The sequence below is a fragment of the Enhydra lutris genome, unplaced genomic scaffold (assembly GCF_002288905.1).
Source record: "Enhydra lutris kenyoni isolate GAN:26980312 unplaced genomic scaffold, ASM228890v2 scaffoldscaffold40, whole genome shotgun sequence".
Taxonomy (NCBI): Eukaryota; Metazoa; Chordata; class Mammalia; order Carnivora; family Mustelidae; genus Enhydra; species Enhydra lutris.
In genome coordinates this window covers 3,924,343-3,944,969 of record NW_019154124.1, presented here as the reverse complement: position 1 = coordinate 3,944,969, position 20,627 = coordinate 3,924,343, and the positions used below count along the sequence as shown (strand labels likewise).

General features: G+C 41.9%; 1 protein-coding gene across 2 annotated transcripts in view; it reads right to left on the bottom strand.

The window, feature by feature from the left end:
* Positions 1-4,208: 4,208 nt before the first annotated feature.
* The window catches only part of LOC111155333 (pseudouridylate synthase 7 (putative)), a 57,960-nt gene continuing 41,541 nt past the window's right edge, over positions 4,209-20,627 (bottom strand). Inside the window, exons 11-17 of one of the 2 annotated variants that reach the window (XM_022515483.1) lie at positions 15,480-15,541; positions 14,299-14,459; positions 13,213-13,339; positions 11,192-11,293; positions 8,480-8,609; positions 7,226-7,317; positions 4,209-6,209 (exon numbers count right to left, since the gene is read on the bottom strand). In XM_022515483.1, coding sequence (XP_022371191.1) covers positions 6,073-6,209; positions 7,226-7,317; positions 8,480-8,609; positions 11,192-11,293; positions 13,213-13,339; positions 14,299-14,459; positions 15,480-15,541 — 811 coding nt within the window. In that variant the 3' untranslated portion in view covers positions 4,209-6,072. The remainder of the gene's footprint in view (positions 6,210-7,225; positions 7,318-8,479; positions 8,610-11,191; positions 11,294-13,212; positions 13,340-14,298; positions 14,460-15,479; positions 15,542-20,627) is intronic. The other variant, XM_022515482.1, reaches the window with a different exon arrangement.

Below are 20,627 nucleotides of genomic sequence, written 5' to 3'. Positions count from 1 at the left end.
TAATGCACAGAGACCTTGCTCTAAGAGGCCAAGATGGCCCAGCAACAAAGCTGTTAATAAAAAGAAAAACAGGGACGCCTGGGTGGCTCAGTTGGTTAAACATCTGCCTTCTGCTCAGGTCATGATCCCAGCGTCCCGGGATCGAGTCCCACATCAGGCTCCTTGCTCGGCAGGGAACCTGCTTCTCCCTCTGCCTCTGCCTGCCTCTCAGCCTACTTGTGACCTCTTTCTCTCTCTCTCTCTGACAAATAAATAAAATCTTTAAAAAAAAAAATAAAATAAAATAAAAAAATAAAAAAGAAAAAGAAAAACAAGTAAGACAAAAATCTCAGCCCCGCCACAGTTGTCTTACCACCCCCACACAACCTGAATTTCTGGTTTATGCTAATCAGTCACATAATCCTCATTCTCATGCCCTGAAACCTCAATTTATATTCCATAGATTTGGAATTTATAATCTAGAGGTTGCACTGAGGATTAGCTTCTGCAATATTTAAAGAGAGAAAATTCCAGAGTGTGATTGAAACTGCTTAAGGAAAACTTCAAGCATTCTGAAATATTTCAAAATCTATTAATGATATTTATGTGCTCCCATAGCAAAAATACTTACTCCAATCTCCATAAAACTTAATAATCTAATAAGCTTTTCAAAATCATATTTAATTAACTTTCCTCCCATATTCCCAATTTTACATATTAAACTGTAACACTTAAGACAAATTTGCCATCATACTGATGACATGCAATAAAGGAAGGATCTTTCTAGAACTTTGCTATCCAATATTGTAGTCATTGGTCCCATGTGGCTATTGAGCACAGGAGATGTGGCTGGTCCTAGTTGAGATCTGTTTTAAGTATGAAATACACACTGGATGTTAAAGACTCAGTACAAAAGGGAGAATGTATTTAGCTTTAATTATCTTTTTTTTTTTATTTTTATTTTTAAATAATCTCTATACCTAAATGTGGGGCTAGAATTCACAACCCCGAGATCAAGAGTCACATGTTCTACTGACTGAGCCAGCAAAGTGCCCCTGTTTTTAGCTTTTTTATTTTTTTAAAAGATTTTATTTATTCATTTGACAGAGAGAGAGATCACAAGTAGGCAGAGAGGCAGGCAAGAGAGAGAGGGGGAAGCGGGCTCCCCACCGAGCAGAGAACCCCATGCGGGACTTGATCCCAAGACCCGGAGATCGTGACCGGAGCCGAAGGCAGAGGCTTAACCCACTGAGCCACCCAGGCACCCCTGTTTTTAGCTTTTAATATTAATTACATGTTGAAGTGATATTTGGGATATATTGGTTTAAGTAAAATACACAAAGTTAATCTCACTTGTCTCTTTTTAAATTATTACTTTTTTTTAAGTAATCTTTATACCCAATGTAGGGCATGAACCCAAGACCCCAAGATTGAGAGTCACAGGCTCTACCAGCTAAGCCAGGTGCCCCTTTTTACTTTTTTAACGGAAGTATAGATGACACACAATGTTACATTAGCTTCCAGCATACAACATAGTATTCCGACAAGTCTATACCTTATGCTGTGCTCATTAGTGTAGCTCCCATCTGTTACCATACAATGCTATTACAGTATCATTGACTACACTCCCTAGACTGTGCCTTTTATTCCCATGACTTATTCCTTCCATAAAACCTGAAGCCTATTATCTCCCACACCCCTCCTCCCATTGTCTATCCACTACCCTCCCCCCAGCAACTATCAGTTTATTCTCTGAATGTATGGGTCTGTTTCTGCTTTTAGTTTTTTTTTTTAGATTCCACACATAAGTGAAACCATACAGTATTTGTCTTCGTCTGATTTATTTCCCTAGCATTATACCCTCTAAATACCCATTTGTTATAAATGGTAAGATCTCATCTTTTTTTATAGCTGAGCAATAGTCCATTGTGTCTTTATCCCTTCATCTATCAATGGATCTTTTTACTATCTTAATACAGCTACTACAAAATTCTGAATTACATATGAACAGATATTATATTTCTCTTGGATGGCATTGTTCTAAAGCAACATTCGGAGCTCCTGACACAATAGGAGGTATACATTAGAAGATAAGGGTCTTGAATAACGTCTCCCATTATAGGTCCCTTTGCATCTCTTTTACATACTGGTCACTTTCCCAGAGTCTTCAGTACAGGTGGAGAAGCTGCCACACAAAGTGATCCCTGTACTCATGCTAGACCTCCAAACCAAATGGACTCTAGCCATCCGTGCTTTTCATAGTTGCTGCTTTCATTAGAAGCCACAGTGTGCGCCACCAAAGGAACATTTTTTTTTTTAAAGATATTATTTGAGTGAGAGTGCTAGAGGGATCACAGAGGGAAAGGGCGCAGACTCATCCGCTGAGCAGGGAGCCCAATGCAGGGCTTGATCCCAGGACCCTGGGATCATGACCTGAGCTGAAGGCAGAAGCTTAACCAACTGAACCACCCAGGTGCCCCAAGAAGGAACATTTTTATTTAAAGCAGTTACAACTTTTGAGGGGATGATTTTCCCAAGACAGGGTTGACTAAATCTTTGGAGGAGGTATCCAGATCAAAGCAAGGACAGAGAGAAGGAAAACAGGACCATAGGTGGTCCCAGAGAAGACCAGAAAATGGAAGCAAGTTTAAGGAATACTCTTAAGATGATTTATTTCAAGAGGGACTCCTAAATCATCAATATGAGCTCTGGATCTAATTGCAAGGTCATCCTACTTGCACATGTTGAACATGTACAATGTGCCCTTAGTCATTAGGACCACTGGGTGTCACACCTGGTCGACAGACTCCTGTGTAGCTCAGGTGATTGGTGTGTGACATCTAGAGTGGTGCCATTCCGGACAGCCACCACCACCCATACATGGCAATGGAGCAGTACAACTGTGGGTAGCTGAAAAGCTCCATTATACATTTGATTTAACTTAAAAAAATTTGGTGGGGAGAGCACCTGGGAGGCTCAGTCAGTTAAACATCTGCCTTCAGCTCAGGTCATGATCCCAGGGTCCTGGCATCGAGACCCGCAATGGGCTCCCTGCTCGGCGGGGCATCTGCTTCTCCCTCGCCCTTCGCCTGCTGCTCCCCCTGCTTATGCTCTTGGTCTATCTCTCTGTGGAATAAATAATAACACCTTAAAACTTTTTTTAGTTAAATTAAGTTAACCACCCGTGGCTGGTGGCTGCTGCACTGGCCACTGTGTCTGGAGCCTTGCTTCCCCAAGTGCGGTGTGCAGACTAGCAACACAGGACCCTCCGGAAGTTTGTTAGAACTGCAAAGTATTTCCGACTCCACTCGCAGTTCCCGAAGTACACCCACTGTGTACAAGACTGCCAGGGGGTTCCCACGCACATTCAAGTTTGGAAAGCCCTGACTTAGAGTAGGGGGTCTTATTTAAAGTCATGTAAAAGTTAGCCTATCTATGTATGTGTAGGGGTGTGTGGGTGTGTCTACACACACTTGCTCTCTTTCCTTCCCCATAAGGCAACATCCATACTTTTTCCTTCAATTTTTCAATTCATGATCCAAAACTGAGATGTTTTAGCCTATAGGAATATGGCCCTATAAATCAGGAAGGCAGATTTCCCTGATCAGACAGAACCGTGCTGTAATCCTTGGCTCTGTAGCCACACCCTTCAGCTTGTGGGGGACAGAACCCGGACCCTCACAGCTTGGAGCTCGTCCGCTGTGCTGTCACTTCCTCACGGTGGCAGCGCCAGAGCACTGTCTCTGCCTCCGAATACCGCACACACACACATCCGTACAGACTGGAAGTCTCACACACACGCACATACACACACACACCCTATTGTGTAACACACATACAAAGAGATCTTTACTTTGTTAGTGCAAGCTTGGCCACAAAAAGCATCCTGGTAAAAATGGCAGCTTGTGCTCGTTTGCACTGTGTGGCACAGCTGGTCAAGTTTTAAGTATGTGTGCTACTGCGGGTGCTAAGTTTTTGGCTGGACTCAAGTCGGAAGTATTCTTTTATTAGTGTAATTAGAGGCTGTCTGGTTACTCTCTGCAACATGAAACCATGAACAGAAACAGGTGATAATATGCGTGTGATTATTTAGCTTCTTAATTAACAGTGCTGAGTTTATATCATAAAAAATAAGGGTCTTTTATGATTTCTGTTAGGCAAAAACTGAGAACAGAAGGTATATGTACATGGAGGACGAGGCTCACAGAAATGTGTCCCCTTTGTGAACAGCAACAAAACGTCCTGACGTCGATGCTAAGGCAATGATTTATTCCAAGCCGGCAAGTCCCGGGGTTAGATGGGCGGTCCCCGAGTCTCAAGGCGGCGCGAAGACTCAGCCTTGAATCCTCTCTTTCCCAGTGGTGTTTACGAGGAAATGCACAAGCTGGCAGGGGCTAATGCAGCAGGCAAACGAACTCATGCCACAGGGCTGTAAGTATTCCCCGGATGAAGACCATGTTTCTAAGTTTAGCCTTTTCCCCCTAGTAACGTAAATTTATAAATGCAGAACTACTGGAGGCACCTGCATTAGGCAGTTAGGTCCCCTGCATGAGTCCTTTTCCACTCATCAGTCTGACGAAGGAAAGTAACTTGCTAGCGCTGCAAAGCACCAACAGTCCAACATACATTTAACAAATTGGGCTTTTGTAGGCCAGAAGATTCTATAGAAACTAGCCAGCTGAGAGGGTTCTTTCCCATGAGATCTCTCATCCTTTCTCACCTCTGCAGTGTGATGGACGCCACTAATACACAAGGGTTGAAAACCAGTTCTCAGTCTTCCACTGCCAGACACGGGACACGTCACCCACACCGCCATGGGGGGATGTTCCTGGTAGGAAAGCTCTTCTCCGTTCCTCTCTCCAGAAAGCGTGCTGGGAAGCAAGTGAAGGATGCTACGGGAAGAATAACCCTGAATTCAGTCTAACTGGTCCAACCACCATAGAGCCTGACATGCAACTAGGGTATCCTCGTGACATCTCACACCCGCGCAGGACACCTCTTTGTGTGGACACCATCTCTGAGGACCCCTCATTCACTTCGTTCCTTGCCCTCAGTCTGGGCCAAGGTTCTCATATGCGCTCGGTTTTAGAGAATTTATTTGATTAACATATAACTAGTAGAAAGGAGTTTTAAAAAATATTTATTATACTCTGTTCTAGAAATGGTAGAAAATAAAAATCGGTGCACTGACGTCACACACACCCTTGGCAAGGCCCGTGTAGCCTCTCACGCCAGAGACAAGTTTCACACAATGCCAGAAACGCAAACACCTATGCGGCAGGTGACAGAGGCCGATGCTGCTGATTGGAGGAGCCCTTGTGAAGGTTTAAAGTTTTCTTCTCTGCTGTCACTTATTTTGGGGCAAATAACCGGTCCAGTGGAAGGAGTTCTGAACATAAAAGGCACCTGGAGTAAAAATCAGACCTTGACTAATAAAAATCGCTGCATGTGTTTACCTTGAGGAAAAAAAAGCCCTATCAACCCAACCTTCCACAAGGTGATGAGAAAATAAACGCAAAGCTATAGCAACGGAAAGATCTCTCAGCACTTGCCTCAACCTGGTGCAGGAGTGAGATGATGACACAGTCACGTGTGTGTCTACAGACCTGGCGATGTTTTATCATCATTTCAATAAGCACGAGTACTGTACTTGTAGTAATAGCTGGGGGGCGGGGTGCTACTTATTCATAGTCAAGATTTGTTGCCTTTTCTCTTAAAATGCATCACTGAGTACTCCATTCATGGATACGTTAAAAGTTCATGTTGTCCATTAAGAGTGTAGCAAAAACCTAAAACTGCACTTTAAACCAAAGTCCTTTTGAAATTATTATAAAGCCAGGAAAGCTGACATTTTACTATGATTTAAGCACCTGAAATATATTCTGATCAATTTATATCCTCTGAGCTAGAATTAGGATCCTCAGGATTTGTGTATGTGTACAAATACTGCAAATTAAGCTAATAAAAACCTGAAAAAATACAAATAATCTTTAACTACAAAGATCTAAAGTTCTCCTATGGGTCTGTACTAAGAGAAAAGGGAACAGGGAGCCGGCGAACACTCGTGCGTCTTCTAACCCTGGGGGAAAGGACTCAGCGGAGCCAGGTGGTGTTCAGCTGGGTCTGGTTCTTGATGCTGGTATCCATTTTTAGCACTTCGCGAATGGCCATGGTAGCGTAGGTAGAGGGAGGGAGAGAAAAATCCATCTTCAGAGCTCTGTATTTGCCTTCTGCCAGGCAAGAGAGAAAAGAACAGTCAGAAAAGGCAGGAAGCGGCAGACAGACCGGGGTGAGTCCTAGCGTCTGTACAGAAAGAAAACCACCTCACTCCTTTCCTCAGGCGCTACTTCCCGTGGGGCCTCAGAGAATGAAACGTGGAAGTGAGACCTGGCAGTATGGGATCCAGCTGAATCCTATGGTGATTCTACCTGGAACCTTCATAAAAAGGGCAGGCGACACAAAAGCAATAGGGTGGAAACAGACAAAGGAATGGTGGGAAAACTTGGACGATGACAAGGCAAATTTCACGTGTTAGACTCCGTTCCTGGACTTTGACTCACCTGTGTTAACTTGGGGGGACGTGGGGAGGCGGTGGAGGAAATATTCGATCACCTAACACCACAACCTTCTGTAATGTTCCTTCATTCTCAGCAAAATCTACCATTTTAATTATTAAGGTATAACCATGAAACTAAGATGACAAAACACAAAATAGAAGTCACTGAGCTGGTGGAAGGTGGTGGTGATTGTAAGAGTTTTTTTTTTTTTCTTTCTTTTCAAAGGCTTTATTCATTTATTTGAGAGAGACAGACAGAGACAGAGCACAAGGACGGTTAGCAGCAGGCAGAGGGAGGAGCAGATTCCCAGCCGAGCAGGGAGACCAACTCAGGGCTCGATCCCTGGACCCTGGGATCATGACCCGAGCCGAAGGCAGACACTTAACTGACTGAGCCACCCCAGGCACCCCAAGAGTTTTTGTTTTGTTTTTTAAAGATTTTATTTGACAGAGAGAGAGAAAGAGTGAGTATAAACAAGGGGAGGGGCAGGCCGAGGGAGAAGTAGACTCCCCACTGAGCAGGGAGCCCGATGTGGGGCTCGAACCCAGGACACTGCGATCATGACCTGAACCAAAGGCAGATGCTTAACCTACTGAATCACCTAGGTGCCCCCAACAGTTTTTTCTTTATGTTTTGGATCAAGAAAACATTTCACAATTGACACAGAACTGACGGCTGAGTAAACTTACCAGAAGCAAACACTGGTGGTGGTTTCCCTTCCAGGTTGTCCACATCTGTGTTGAAGAGTGGGATTTTAGGATCATCGTACGCAACGACTTCCCTTCAAAACACAGAAAGGAAGAGAAGTGTGAATGTGCACTGCCATAAACGGTTATTAAGCTGCTCATTGCCATTTGCTTAGAAAGAAAAACACATAGGCCTGCTGGAAGTAATTCTGGGTGGAACTATTCGGTAACAGGATAGGACCAGATCTTTCATGAGTACTGCCTTTACATCACTATATGGTAAGGTGACAAAGGATGCCAGCCTCTGTAAAAAAAAAAAAAAAAAAGAAATACAATATATTTCCTTGGGACAGAAATTCTTTTTATATGTAACTGATAGGTAGTAAACTTCACTTTGCACAGATGCGAAATGAATTAATAATGGCATTTATGTTTTCTCCAGAGTGGTTTTCACTACTAACACTGTGGTTACTCACGAGGAACTGTTCTCTGGAGTGGGGAGGATCAAGTCCAACCCTGCCAACCTTACCCCACAACCCAGGAAGAGGAGGGAAGACAGGAAGGGAGAAGGAGATGGAGAGAGGAAAGAGAACTTTCTGTCAATGGACAACTAACTCAAGATCCAATTTTAAAAATTATCAAATAAAGCTTTAGTTCACATTAGGTACTAAAATATTTTAAATGAGTTAATACATATATACTTTTTTCTCTTTAGAAACTGTTATTAAATGTTATTAAACTGTTATTAAAACAAACAGATCAGTGTTTGGAACTGACAGCTAATTCTGAATAAAGGTAGCTTGTTCAGGGATAGCTGTGGTAAGCAAATCTCAATGTTTAAAAGATTTCTTTCTTTTTATTTGGGGGGGGGGGAGGAGCCTCAAGCGCACTCTGGAGCCAGATGCAAGGCTCAATGTCACCACCCTGAGATCATGACCTGAGCTAAAACCGAGCTGGATGCTTAACTAACTGAGCCACCCGATGCCCCAACAAATCTCAATTTTTTATTAATAGGGAAAAGTTTATTCTCCGCACATTTCTTCAATAATTTAGCAAGGTCAATAAAATGTTAACTTTAACACTTTCACTCATTTGTTTCCCGATGATTTGAAAAATCCCAAGTAATAGCAATAATAATAGTAATAACAGCAAGTAGCACTTCTACACCAGGTCGTAAATGATGGAACATACACAGGAGATGCAAAAGCTTTCAGTCTCACATAATTTAGTTCTGTATCATTCCAGACGGTCACTCACCAACTGACATTCTGAGGACGAATAATGATCTTTCGGTAGGCCCCTGATAAGGAATAATCTCGAATTTTGTGTCTCATGTTGTCAATATCCAGATTGTCTGCTGTGAGCATTTCCCTGTAGGCTTCGCTGACTATAAAATACAAAAAGTTAGTTGGAATGCAGCATGCCAGCAAGCTACCTTCAGTTAGACTATGAAGAGAGTAACGTGTACACTCAGTTAGATCGTCCTAACAAAACCAGAAATCCCTCTAATGTATAATCCAGCCTGTCCTCTGGAATCGAAATTTAGGGACTTACTCCCACGTCTAGGAGTCTGCAGCTTAGTTTGGACCAACTTGTAAGTTATCTCTTGCGAGCAGCCACAGTATCTGGGCACAGGTTCTTAAGCTAACTACAAAAGCATTCCCCCCGGAGTTGTTAACCTACAATTTATACATGCTCAGAGCTGGAAGAGACCACGCACATGGCCTCAGACTCTTTCTAGAAGGCAGATATAAATTATATATATAAGAGACCTGGGAAAACCATCTGGGCTCAGCCTCACACCTGATGTGGGAACACCCGAGAGAGGCCGTCATCCAGCCTTGCTTGCATGTGGCCAGTTACTAGTCACCAATTCCTTGTGAGAAACACAATTGTTAGAAAGTCCCTTATTCCGGGCTGTAATCTGTCTTCTTAGAACTTCCGCTGACTGCTCTGGAACACAGCGGATTCACTGCCCTCACATACTCATGAGTACTCACGTACTCACGAGTATTGGCCCTTTAAGCTGCTTCTTCTCTAGGTCACACACCTGTTCCTTCAACTGTCCCTCCTCTGCCATTTCTGTACTCCCCACAAAACAATCGGCCTCAGAGTAGCAGTCTGATGCTAGTAAGAACTCCAGATACTTTATGTAGACTACTATCAAACTAGGCCTTTACAAGAATATTATTTACATTAAACCCTATTCAATACCTTCTGCAGTTCTTTTCAAAAAACTTATTTTTCATACAATTAGTATTAACCGTTCTGGGTAAAACAATCTGCAAACATGATAAACAGGTTTCTTGATTCAAGTTATTCATAAAAAACGCTGGGTAGACCAGCGTGAAGGAAAGACTCCCTCACAACACACCTATGAGACAATAGGGATCCCTACACTGAGCACAGCTGGACACCGCGTGCGCGTGTGTTACCCATCCATGCGCCCGACCTGCCACCCATGCAGTCTGTGAGCCCCTGTCCTGGCCACAAGGTTTCCATGAACGGCCTGGTCAAAGGCTGTGCTGAATTTATGTCTTAACTGGCATTAGCCCATAATTCTGATCCTGAGAGGTACAAGAAAGAAGAAAAGAACGCTCACTTTTTCTTTCTTGGAAAGAGAGCAAGTGTGGGTCTGAGCATCTTAAGTGCTTTCCTTCTCACTAGTTCCCAGTGTCAGTGTGTCCTCAGGGCCTCGCTGCAACGTCAGGCTAGGCAGACCACTCCCCGCTCCCTCCCTCGTCTCCCCAGTCCTTCCCTCCTCCTCGTCTCTGTTCCTGCCCCTCAGCAAAGTCAGCCTCAGAAGTATGAGGAGCACAGCAGTTTGACTGTGTCAACCAACATGGAAGTGGCAGATGACTAACTTTTTCAAGTATCTGCATTATCAAAGAAGGGTGTTATTATTGAATCACTCTCTAACTTGTACAATTTCAAGGAACAGAACACTGACCAGGAAAACCATTCTGGTCCCTTGACAGAAAAGATGGTTCTCATTTGCTGGTTCAAGTAGGCGCCCAATGTGGGGCCTGAACTCACGACCCTGAGATCAAGATTGGAGCTGCAATCAAGAGCCAGATGCTAATCAGCTGCGCCACCCAGGTGCTCCAAGAGAAAAGGTTGTTTTTTTTACAAGAAATAACCTCCCACAGACTAGTTCTGGCTAAGGGTAAACTTCCAGGGTCAGATCCATCAAGCTGGTCCCATGCTCAGAGCTGCCTTCTTTTTTCCAATTTCTGAATCCCTGAAGAACGAAAGTTCCAGTCCACAACCCCCAACCCTAATCCATGAAGATAAGGGAAGTAATTCCTAACAGCCTATGGGGAATGGGAAATAAGGGTAGTGAATGCTCACTTTTCACTCCATAAGCTTCTGTGCTCATTGACTTTTAAAACACAGTAAGCAGGTATTACTTACATGGTGTCAAAGAAAAAAGGCTGAAGGAAGGTAAAGTTGAACAATCCATTCACTTTCTCAATGACCTTTTCCAAAGCCTTCCTATCCTTTATAAGAATTAGTGGATTTCAGAAATTTAAATGATGCCACTAAGAACAGCAACACTAGGAACAATAATACCAACTCTACTTCAACTACCCCATTGCCGCTGCCACCACCACCACCATTTTGTTTCTCAATTTAATTATCCAGGGGGGCCTGGCTGGAGTAATCAGTAGATCAAGGGATTCTTGATCTTGGGGTTGTAAGTTTGAGCCCCATGTTGGGTATAGAGACTTCTTAAAAATAAAAAAATTAATTTATCTATCTCAATACATCCCTTCCTGGGGGACTTTATATGTAAATATGATTTATAAATGCCTGAAATTGAAACATTTTCAAGTCTGATGGAAATCAAAGTTCTAAAATTCTATTTCAAGTACTGATTATTTTTCCCTCCTCTCTCTACTCTTCACAGCCAATGGTTTAAATACGTCAAACTTTGTTTGAACTGTTTTCCCCAAACAGGGAACTTACTTTTATGCTTTGGGTAGATAACATCAAAACCTGGCAAGGGCATTACCACATCATGGATGGAGTAATTATTAACATCTTCTTCATCGATGTAGGTGGCTGTAGCTGCAAATTCACAAAAAGAGAAATTGAGAAAAATTGTGAAAATAGGTAATATTTTCATGAGCCTGAGCTTCTAAAATTATACACATCTAAGAAGTCAGAAGGGCAAGCTGACATGGCTGAGTGGCCTACAAAGCTTAAGAAATGAAGTTAGGGATCTTTTTGTCTTTTCTGCTCTACCCAAGAAATAAAAATCATGGACTGAGAACAAGTGGGAAGTGAAAAAAAATTTATTTCTCAGTTGCACCCTCAATTTTTTAGAATGTTTTTTTTTAAATGATCAGTTCCTGTGAAGTGTGTAAACCTGGCGATTCACAGACCTGTACCCCTGGGGATAAAAATATATTATATGTTTGTAAAAAATAAAAATTAAAAAAAAATGATCAGCTCCTTTATAAACAACACTATAAAATACCATCTAGAATGCTATCATCAATGGATGCATTTTGCTAAGAGAATAATTTTATTTTATTTATTTATTTTTTTTAAAGATTTTATTTATTTATTTTACAGAGATCACAAGTAGGCAGAGAGGCAGGCAGAGATAGAGGAAGGGAAGCAGGCTCCCAGGGAGCCCGATGCGGGACTTGATCCCAGGACTCTGGGATCATGACCTGAGCTGAAGGCAGCGGCTTAACCCACTGAGCCATCCAGGCGCCCTAAGAGAATAATTTTAAAAAATCCACCTGCATTTAGAGAATGAAATGTAATGGCACATGGGACATCAAAATACACTGGATGTAATCAACACTAAATGAGGTTAAAAACTATTAATTTAGGATAATCAACATTTCTCAACAGAAACCTGGATCTATAGGGCATACATGCAGACGAGCAGGCTATGTCTGCAGATAGTAGAAGGACAGGTGGGTATGCCAGAAGGAAGTGGACTATGGAAACAGGCAAACCTTGATTCTGAATCCCTGCCTTTTCTTTCTTTCTTTTTTTTTTTAAGATTTTATTTATTTATTTGACAGAGATCACAAGTAGGCAGAGAGGGTGGGGGAAGCAGGCTCCCTGTTGAGCAGACAGCCTGATGCGGGGCTCAATCCCAGGACCCTGAGATCATGACCCAAGCCAAAAGCAGAGGCTTTAACCCACTGAGCCACCCAGGCGCCCCTGCTTTTCTTTCTTTAACCAGCCATGGAACCCTGTGAACCTCGTCTGAAGAACAGAGAGAATACTTCACAGAATACTATGAACTTTAAACCAGAAAATGCAGACAAAGGGCTTAGCACAAGGCCTGGCCCGTGGTGAGAGGGATTGGCATCAGAGGGGATCATCTGTGTGTCTTATGAATGCTGCGGGCACAGGGTATGCACTAAATATCTGTTATATCATGGCCCGTATGTAAAGCGGGCTCTAGCTGAGTGTTGACTTAAAGAAACTCTTTGAAACTGGCAGACAACAGCTGAGAGGCCAAGGTATGTCCAGAAGTAGAGAGGAGTAATTGCAAGACCCAGATTACAGTTTGGAAAAAGATTTAAGGCAACACTGAGTCCAAATCTTATTCTAGCTGAGAAATAGCCCAGAGACCCAGAGAGAGTTAGGTACTTATTCAAATTGGAGATTACTCCTTTGACAGAGAGAGAGACAGAGAGCACAAGCAGGGGGAATGGCAGGCAGAGGGAGAGGAAGAGGGACTCCCCACTGAGCCGGGAGCCCGATGCAGGGCTCGATCCCAGGACTGCAGGATCATGACCTGAGCCAAGGGCAGACACTTAATGGACTGAGCCACCCAGGCATCCCTAACTGGATATATATTTTCATTAAAGACACAGGTCCAAACTGTTCAATCTGAGTTTACAACGTCTTTCCATTTCAACTTTACCAGACATCTCTCTCTCTTTAGTGGCCAGGCTGCATTTTAAGCACAAACAGCTAAGCCTAGTTGGATGGAATGAGGATATCTGCCTTTTTACCTCCTTTGAGAACAAGGTCCCCTGGAACAGGCTTCAGTCCATACTCTTCTATTCTCTTGCTTACCATGTTATTCCACACATAGCTTTGATAGCTATGAATATACATCAGGCGATTATTTCTTGGTATCTGGAAGGAAGAAAAAAACGGGCAAGGAAAAAAAAAATACACATTCTGAGTATTAGAAGTACTGTACTTTCCAAGACATCTCATTTGTTTAGTGGTGACCCTAGGATAAGCAGCTCATACGCTGAATGGATAGAAACAGTGGGTGACGCACAGCAACCAGTGTGAGGGACAGAGCCCCTGTGCCTACGAGTGCTCAGTCGCTCCGACTTCAGCAGCTGCCAGGCATTCATGCGATGAAGGCAACTCCGGGAGACCCTATACCCTGATTCAAAGACACAGCGCTCCGACTGCAGAAACTGACACGTCACTTACAGAGCAGACCATGCTTCCTTCCTGATTAATTCCATGGAAGGAGAAAACCTGAAGGACTGAACGGACAACTAATTTAATGCAGCAAAAAAGCTGTTTTGTTTCCCTGGGGAAGAGTAGAAAAGACTGAAGGTGAAGAGTTAAACTTTGGTCTCTTCTGGGTTACAGGTATCCGAATGCTAGCACAAGCCATGCGTGCCAAGATGGGACCCACTGCTGAACCACCACGAAGAAACCAAACTAAAATGTGATCATTTAGACCACTCCTCGTGCAGCCTCTTACTTAGGTAGGTCACAGGGCTGATGCTGGAGAATGACCAAGAAATGAACTCTAACATGGTCTGTGAATTTCTGAAGTACCAAGATGGTTAATTTAAATTTCCTTGTGGATAATATCTTCCATTTCAATGCTCTTCTCATGCCCTCAACGTTAACAGGTACTGCCAACATTTCCTGCACCCACCCTCCACCCCCATCATCGTTCAGGGCACAAACAAGGATCACTCTGGTCACCTGCCACTCAGAGATCACCAAAGGATCCTTATTTACCTTCTGCTCTCTCAAAATTTAGTAAAATATTTAAAGAAAAAATTTAAAAAGCATTAAGCCACCTCAAAAGTCATTCGCCTGACTTCACAAATAGGACTCACTATGCCAAACGCAGAGACTATATTCTTCATTCCATATTTTGAAAGTCCTCGAAGCAGCTGCCCTTCCACACACCTTTTGACAGGAAGTTTTCTGAGGGCAGCGGCTGGGTCTTTGGTCTTCGCCCACTCTTCTCTGCACTTAACCAAGTAGCCCTTTTCGGCTGGGGGGAAGAAAAGCTGTGATTAAAATAAATTATTGACAGGCAGATTTCTGTAACTTAATGTGCTGCTGAGAGGACACAAAATTAGAAAAGGCTCTCTGTGCTTCAGGTACTCTGAACAGCTTCTGCTCACCTGAAAACAGCCACCAGAACGTGACAAGGCAGGACAGGCAGAGCGCACTGAACCAGCAGGCTCTGTCCACCTTCCGCCACCCCAGGATTTAAACACCATTACTGTTCCATGATAACGGCTGAGTCACAAGACAAAACCCAGGTAGGCCTTTCTTCCTTCTCCTTCTCTACTGGGTGGGCAAATTTAAGAGGCCACTCTCCTTAAAATGAGACAACTTTATCTCTTTTAATTTGGAAACGATTACACAAAGGGCATACCTGTTTTGATAATTTGTACAGGTTTTGTTTTGTTTTTGTTTTTTTTTTAAGAGGCACTATGCCCAGCACAGAACCCAAAGTGGGGCTCAAACTCACGACCCTGAGATCAAGACTGCGCTGAAATCAAGAGTCAGACCCTTAACTGACTGAGCCACCCAGGCGCCCTAGTACAGTAGCACTTAAATCTTTTTTTCATACAGTATGAATGTAGAGGTACTTTCTGGGAAGTTCTTGACAAACTCTTTAAACTAAAAATCCTCAACATTTTTTGGCCCAGTTTTTACATTCTGTCACGCTATGCTTAAAAATTAACCACAAGTGAAATGTGTCTGCATTCCTGAATGTTCAGAGATTTAGCAGAGCACAGGGAAAAGGAAATACATGTATTCATTTATGAATGAATAAATTAGATGAGCTAAACTGCTGAAAACAGGATATAAGTTATAAATCTCACATATATATACAGAATTCGTGAAAAAATGAACTATCCTTTTATTTTATTATAAAAACAATCTTGAAAATTCTGAAATAACCACCCCCAGTATGCACACATACTTTTTATTCAAAGCAATTCCACAAATACTTAACAAAATATTCTATTTCTTTCATTAACATGAATTTTATTCATACCTCCAGAACGGGGTTTCAATATTAAATCCATGACTTCAGTCCAGGAATTCTGCAGGATAGCTCTAAAATTAAACATCATTTATTTTACTTAATTTTGCAGTAAGATGTATTTTATATGTCAAAATCTGTGCAGTCGCAAATCATGTTAACTGTCTATATCTTATTAAATGCAAAAGTGAGCTGGAAAACTAATATAATGATAAAGGTTTCAAACGTAAATGCCAAAAGAACTTAAAAATGAGAGAACAAAATGAAGAGCGTGTTCACTCATTAACATTCAGTATCACCCTCAGTTTTAAAATGCTAATAGTATAAATACTACCAACTCATCAAGCTGTTATACATGGTATTACGTGTATAAATCAAAGTTAAGCCTTTCTGCACTAAAACTTATTTGAAACTTAAGAAATTTCTCCCCCTTGTTAATACCTTTTTGCCTAGACAAACAATAAATAACACTTTATCCTTCCTTACTATTCTTGCCAAAATGGAAATACCTTTATTTTTACTGATTATAATATATGCTTCTTAAAAATTAAATAGTATGTAAGAAAGGTTACCTGTTATCTAACACTATCTAAATCAACACTTTAGAGAGTATTTTTCATAACTTAAAAAAATTTTTTTTTTTTTTAAAGATTTTATTTGAGAGAGAGAGAGCAACAGAAAGTGAGAGGCAACGAGCGGTGGGGCTGGGGGAGTGGACAGGGAAGGGAAGGGGCAGAGGGAGAAGCAGATTCCCCACTGAGCAGCGAGCCCCACGTGGGACTTGATCCCAGGACTCTGGGATCATAACCTGACCCAAAGGCAGACGCTTAATTGACTAAGCCACCAAGAAGACCCATTAAAGATTTTATTTTTAAGTAACCTCTATACTCAATGTGGGGGTAGAACTCACAACCCCAAGATTAAGAGTCACACACTCCACTGACTGAACCAACCAGGTGCCTCCATGATGTTTTTGATAAATCTGTAAGCATATCCAATTTTTCCTTTAACTTTTATTCCATTATATGTTGCCATACAAAAATTCTATTTTGGGTGTCTTACCTAAATTCTTCCAGTTAAGATTTCTGGTGTTGGGAGTCATGCTTAGAAAGGCCTTCCCTAGTGGCACCTGGGTCAGTTAAGTGCCCAAATCTTGGTTTTGGCTCAAGTCATGATCTCATGATCCCATGACTGTGGGGTTGAGCTCCATAGGGAGCCCCAAGTCAGGCTCCATGCTCAGTGGGGAGTCTGCTTGAGATTCTCTCCTCCTCTTCCACGCACCCCGCCTACTCACTTTTTCCCTCTCTCTAAATCTTTAAAAGAAGAAAGGCTTTCCCCACCAAAAGGATACCGAAATCCCTTCTACTAATTTTTGTTTTTAGTTAATTGGGGTTTTTATTTTTCATATTTAAGAAACCTATATGGCATATTTTTGCATATTAAACTGTATAAAATGCTGTTTGGTATCCAATGATATGATCATATCGATTTTTTATCTACTAATGTGATTAATTACGTAACAGACTCCTACTGCTGGCCATCCTAGCAGTCCTGGAAGAAGCCATGCTCTATCAGTCCTTCAATATTCTCCTGGATGCCACATTATGCAACTGGCTAGACTATCCACAACACCTCCAGAGAGAGCGGAGAATGAGTTCAGGATGAGGCACTGGTCGGTCAGGTGGCACAGAAGATGTCTGTGTTCAAAAACCTGTGACCTGGCTGGCCCCTTGATTTTGTAAATAGGTTTCTTGCAAAACACCTGTGCTCCTCCCTGACGCATCATATGTGACTCCTTCCACACTGTTTTAACAGCAGAGCTGAGCACCTGCTATGAACACTCCTTGGCCCACCAAGCCCAAGACATTTACTACTTGGCCCTTCACAGAAAAAGTCTGCCAATGCATGGTATACTACCAAGTTTCTTTTTTTTTTTTTTTTTAAAGATTTTATTTATTTATTTGACAGAGAGAAATCACAAGTAGGCAGAGAAACAGGCAGAGAGAGAGGAGGAAGCAGGCTCCCTGCTGAGCAGAAAGCCCGATGTGGGGCTCGAACCCAGGACCTGGGATCATGACCTGAGCTGAAGGCAGCGGCTTAACCCACTGAGCCACCCAGGCGCCCCTACTACCAAGTTTCTTAAGATGCTGCCACATACACGAAAGTTCACTACCTAGTGGCATATGAAATATGTGCAGATTTCATTTACAAGAGGCCATTCTATCTGGTCCTCTACACATTAAGATGTTTCCTACTTACGTTACCCTTTCTTTCTTCCAACCTTTTTTTTTTTTTTTTTTAAAGATTATTTATTTATTTATTTGACAGAGATCACAAGTAGGCAGAGAGGCAGGCAGAGAGAGAGGGGGAAGCAGGCTCCCCGCCGAGCAGGGGATCCTGAGATCAAGACCCAAGTCGAAGGCAGAGGCTTTAACCCACTGAGCCACCCAGGAGCTCCCCCCTTTTTTAATTGTATATAAAACGCAAAACATAAAACTCTTAATTTTAGCCATTTTTAAAGTGTAAAGTTCTACGGCACTGAGTGCATTCACACTGTAACCATTAGGACGACCTGCCCCCAGAACTTTCACATCTTCCTCAACTGAAACTCTGTACACATCAAATAAGTCCTGTCTCTTGGCAACCACTGCTCCACTTCATGTATGAATCTAACTATTCGAGGTACCTCAGGTAAGAGGATTTACACAGTTTTTGTCCTTTTGTGCCCAGCTTATTTCATTTAGCATCAAAGTCTTCAAGGTCTATGCATGTCGTAGCACGTGTTGGAGTCTCTTTCCTGTCAAAGCTGAAGATTCTCCATTGTATCGATCTAACATGTCTTGGATCCATTCACCTGTTCGAATGGACACTATTGCTTCCACCTTTTGGCTGCTGTGAATACTGCTCTTAAAAACATGGGTGTGTAAATACTTGCTGAGTGTTCATGTTCAATTCTTTTGGGTAGATAATAAAAAATGGAATTTATGGATTATATGGTGATTCTACATTTGATGTTGTGAAGAATTACTGTATCATTTTCCATAGCAGCAGGCCCATTTTATATTCCCATCAGCAATGCACAAGGGTTCCCATTTTCCCACATCTTCACCAACAATTTATTTTTTTTAATAATGGTCTAATGGGTATAAAAAATTAGCTCATTATGGTTTTGATTTGTATTTCCTTAATGATTGGTAATCTTGATTGTAATCTTTTCGTTATTAGTTTATGAGTCATTTGCATTTCTTCTTTATGAAAGGTCTATTCAAGTTCTTTGTCAATTTTTAATCAAGTTGTTTTGTTATTGTTGAGTTGTAAGGAACTCTATATGTTTTGGACATTAACCCCTCAACAGATAACCTGCAAATATTTTCTCCCATTCTGTGGACTGCTTTCTTATTCTGTTGATAGTGTCCTTTCTACAAAGATATTTTTAATTTTATGGAACCCAATCTATTGTTAGATCCAAGAAATTGGCAATCAAATGTCATGAGGTTTTCCCCTAAATTTATAACTGTAGTGGTTCAGGTCTTGGATCTATTTTTAGTTAATTTTTGTGAATGGTGTGAGACAACTTGTAATGGTGTTAAGGGTCCAACTTCACTTTTTTTAATGTGTATATCCAATTTCCCCAACATAATCTGTTGAAAAGACTGTCCTCTCCCCCCTGGTCTCATTACCCTTGTCAAAAATCATTTGACCATATATGCAAGGATTTATTCCACTTAAAAAAAATAATAAAAACAGCTTTCCTGGGGTATAATTCATATATCCATATAATTCATCTATTTAAGTGCACAATTCAATGCTTTTGGTATAATCACAGAATTGTTTACATTACACAATCATTCTGGAACATTTTTAGCACCCAAAAAGAAATCCTACACCCATCAGCAGTCACTCTCTGCTACCCCTCCCCCAACGTAGGCAACCACTAATCAGCTTTCTGTCTCTATGTATTTGCCTATTCTGAATATTTCATATATATGAATCCTACAATATCTTGCCTTTTGTGACTAGCTTCTTTCACTTAGCATGTTTTCAAGGTCCATCCATGTAGTCGGAGTCAGTACTCCATTCTCTTTCATTGTTGAATAATATTCCATGTGATGTATGGATACATCACATTTTGTTTATCCATTTATCAGTTGATGGGACATCTGGGTTGTTTCCATTATTTTTGGCTGCTATAAACATTGGTGTAAATTTCTGTGTAAACATGTTTTCAATTCCTGAGTATACACCTAGGAGTGCAATAGCTAAGTTGTATGACTGAAACTTCTGGGGACTAGCCAGGCTCTTATCCAAAATGGCTGTACGGGTTTACATTTCTACCAGCAGCACGTGAGGGTTCCAATCTCTCCACATCCTCACCAACACTTGCTATCGTCTGTCTTTGTGATGTTAGCTATCATAGTGGATATGAAGTGATAGCTCACTGTGGTTCTAAACTGCTTTTCCCTGGGGCGCCTGGGTGGCTCAGTGGGTTAAAGCTTCTGACTTCAGCTCAGGTCATGATCCCAGGGTCCTGGGATGGAGTCCTGCATCGGGCTCCCTGCTCAGTGGAAAGTCTGCTTCTCCCTCTGCCACCCCCTCCACCCACTCTCTCTCTCTCTCTCTCTCAAACAAAAAAATAAAATCTTAGGGGCACCTGGGTGGCTCGGTGGGTTAGGACTCTGGCCTCGCCTCAGGTCATGATCCCAGGGTCCTGGGATCGAGCCCTACATAGGGCTCTCTGCTCGGCAGGGAACCTGCTTCCCCCTCTCTTTCCGCCTGCCTCTCTGCCTACTTGTGATCTCTGTAAAATAAATAAATAAAATTTTTAAAAAAAAAAAATCTTAGAAAAAAAAATTTATTTAAGTAATCTCTACACCTAAATGTGGAGCTTGAACTCACGACCTAGGGATCAAGAGTTGCACGTTCTTCCAACTGAGCTAGCCAGGCGTCCCTTTTAAAGTTTTTGTTTTTTTTTTTAAGTTTATTTATTTAGTGATCTCTACACCCAACATGGAGCTCTAATGACCCCCAAGATCAAGAGTCCAATTATTTATTGATGGAATTTCCACCCTAGCTTACACTACAGGGATTCCCCATTGCCTGAAAGTGAATCAGAGTTCTTAAAATAAACTTTACCACGCTATTTCCGTCCTACACCACTTT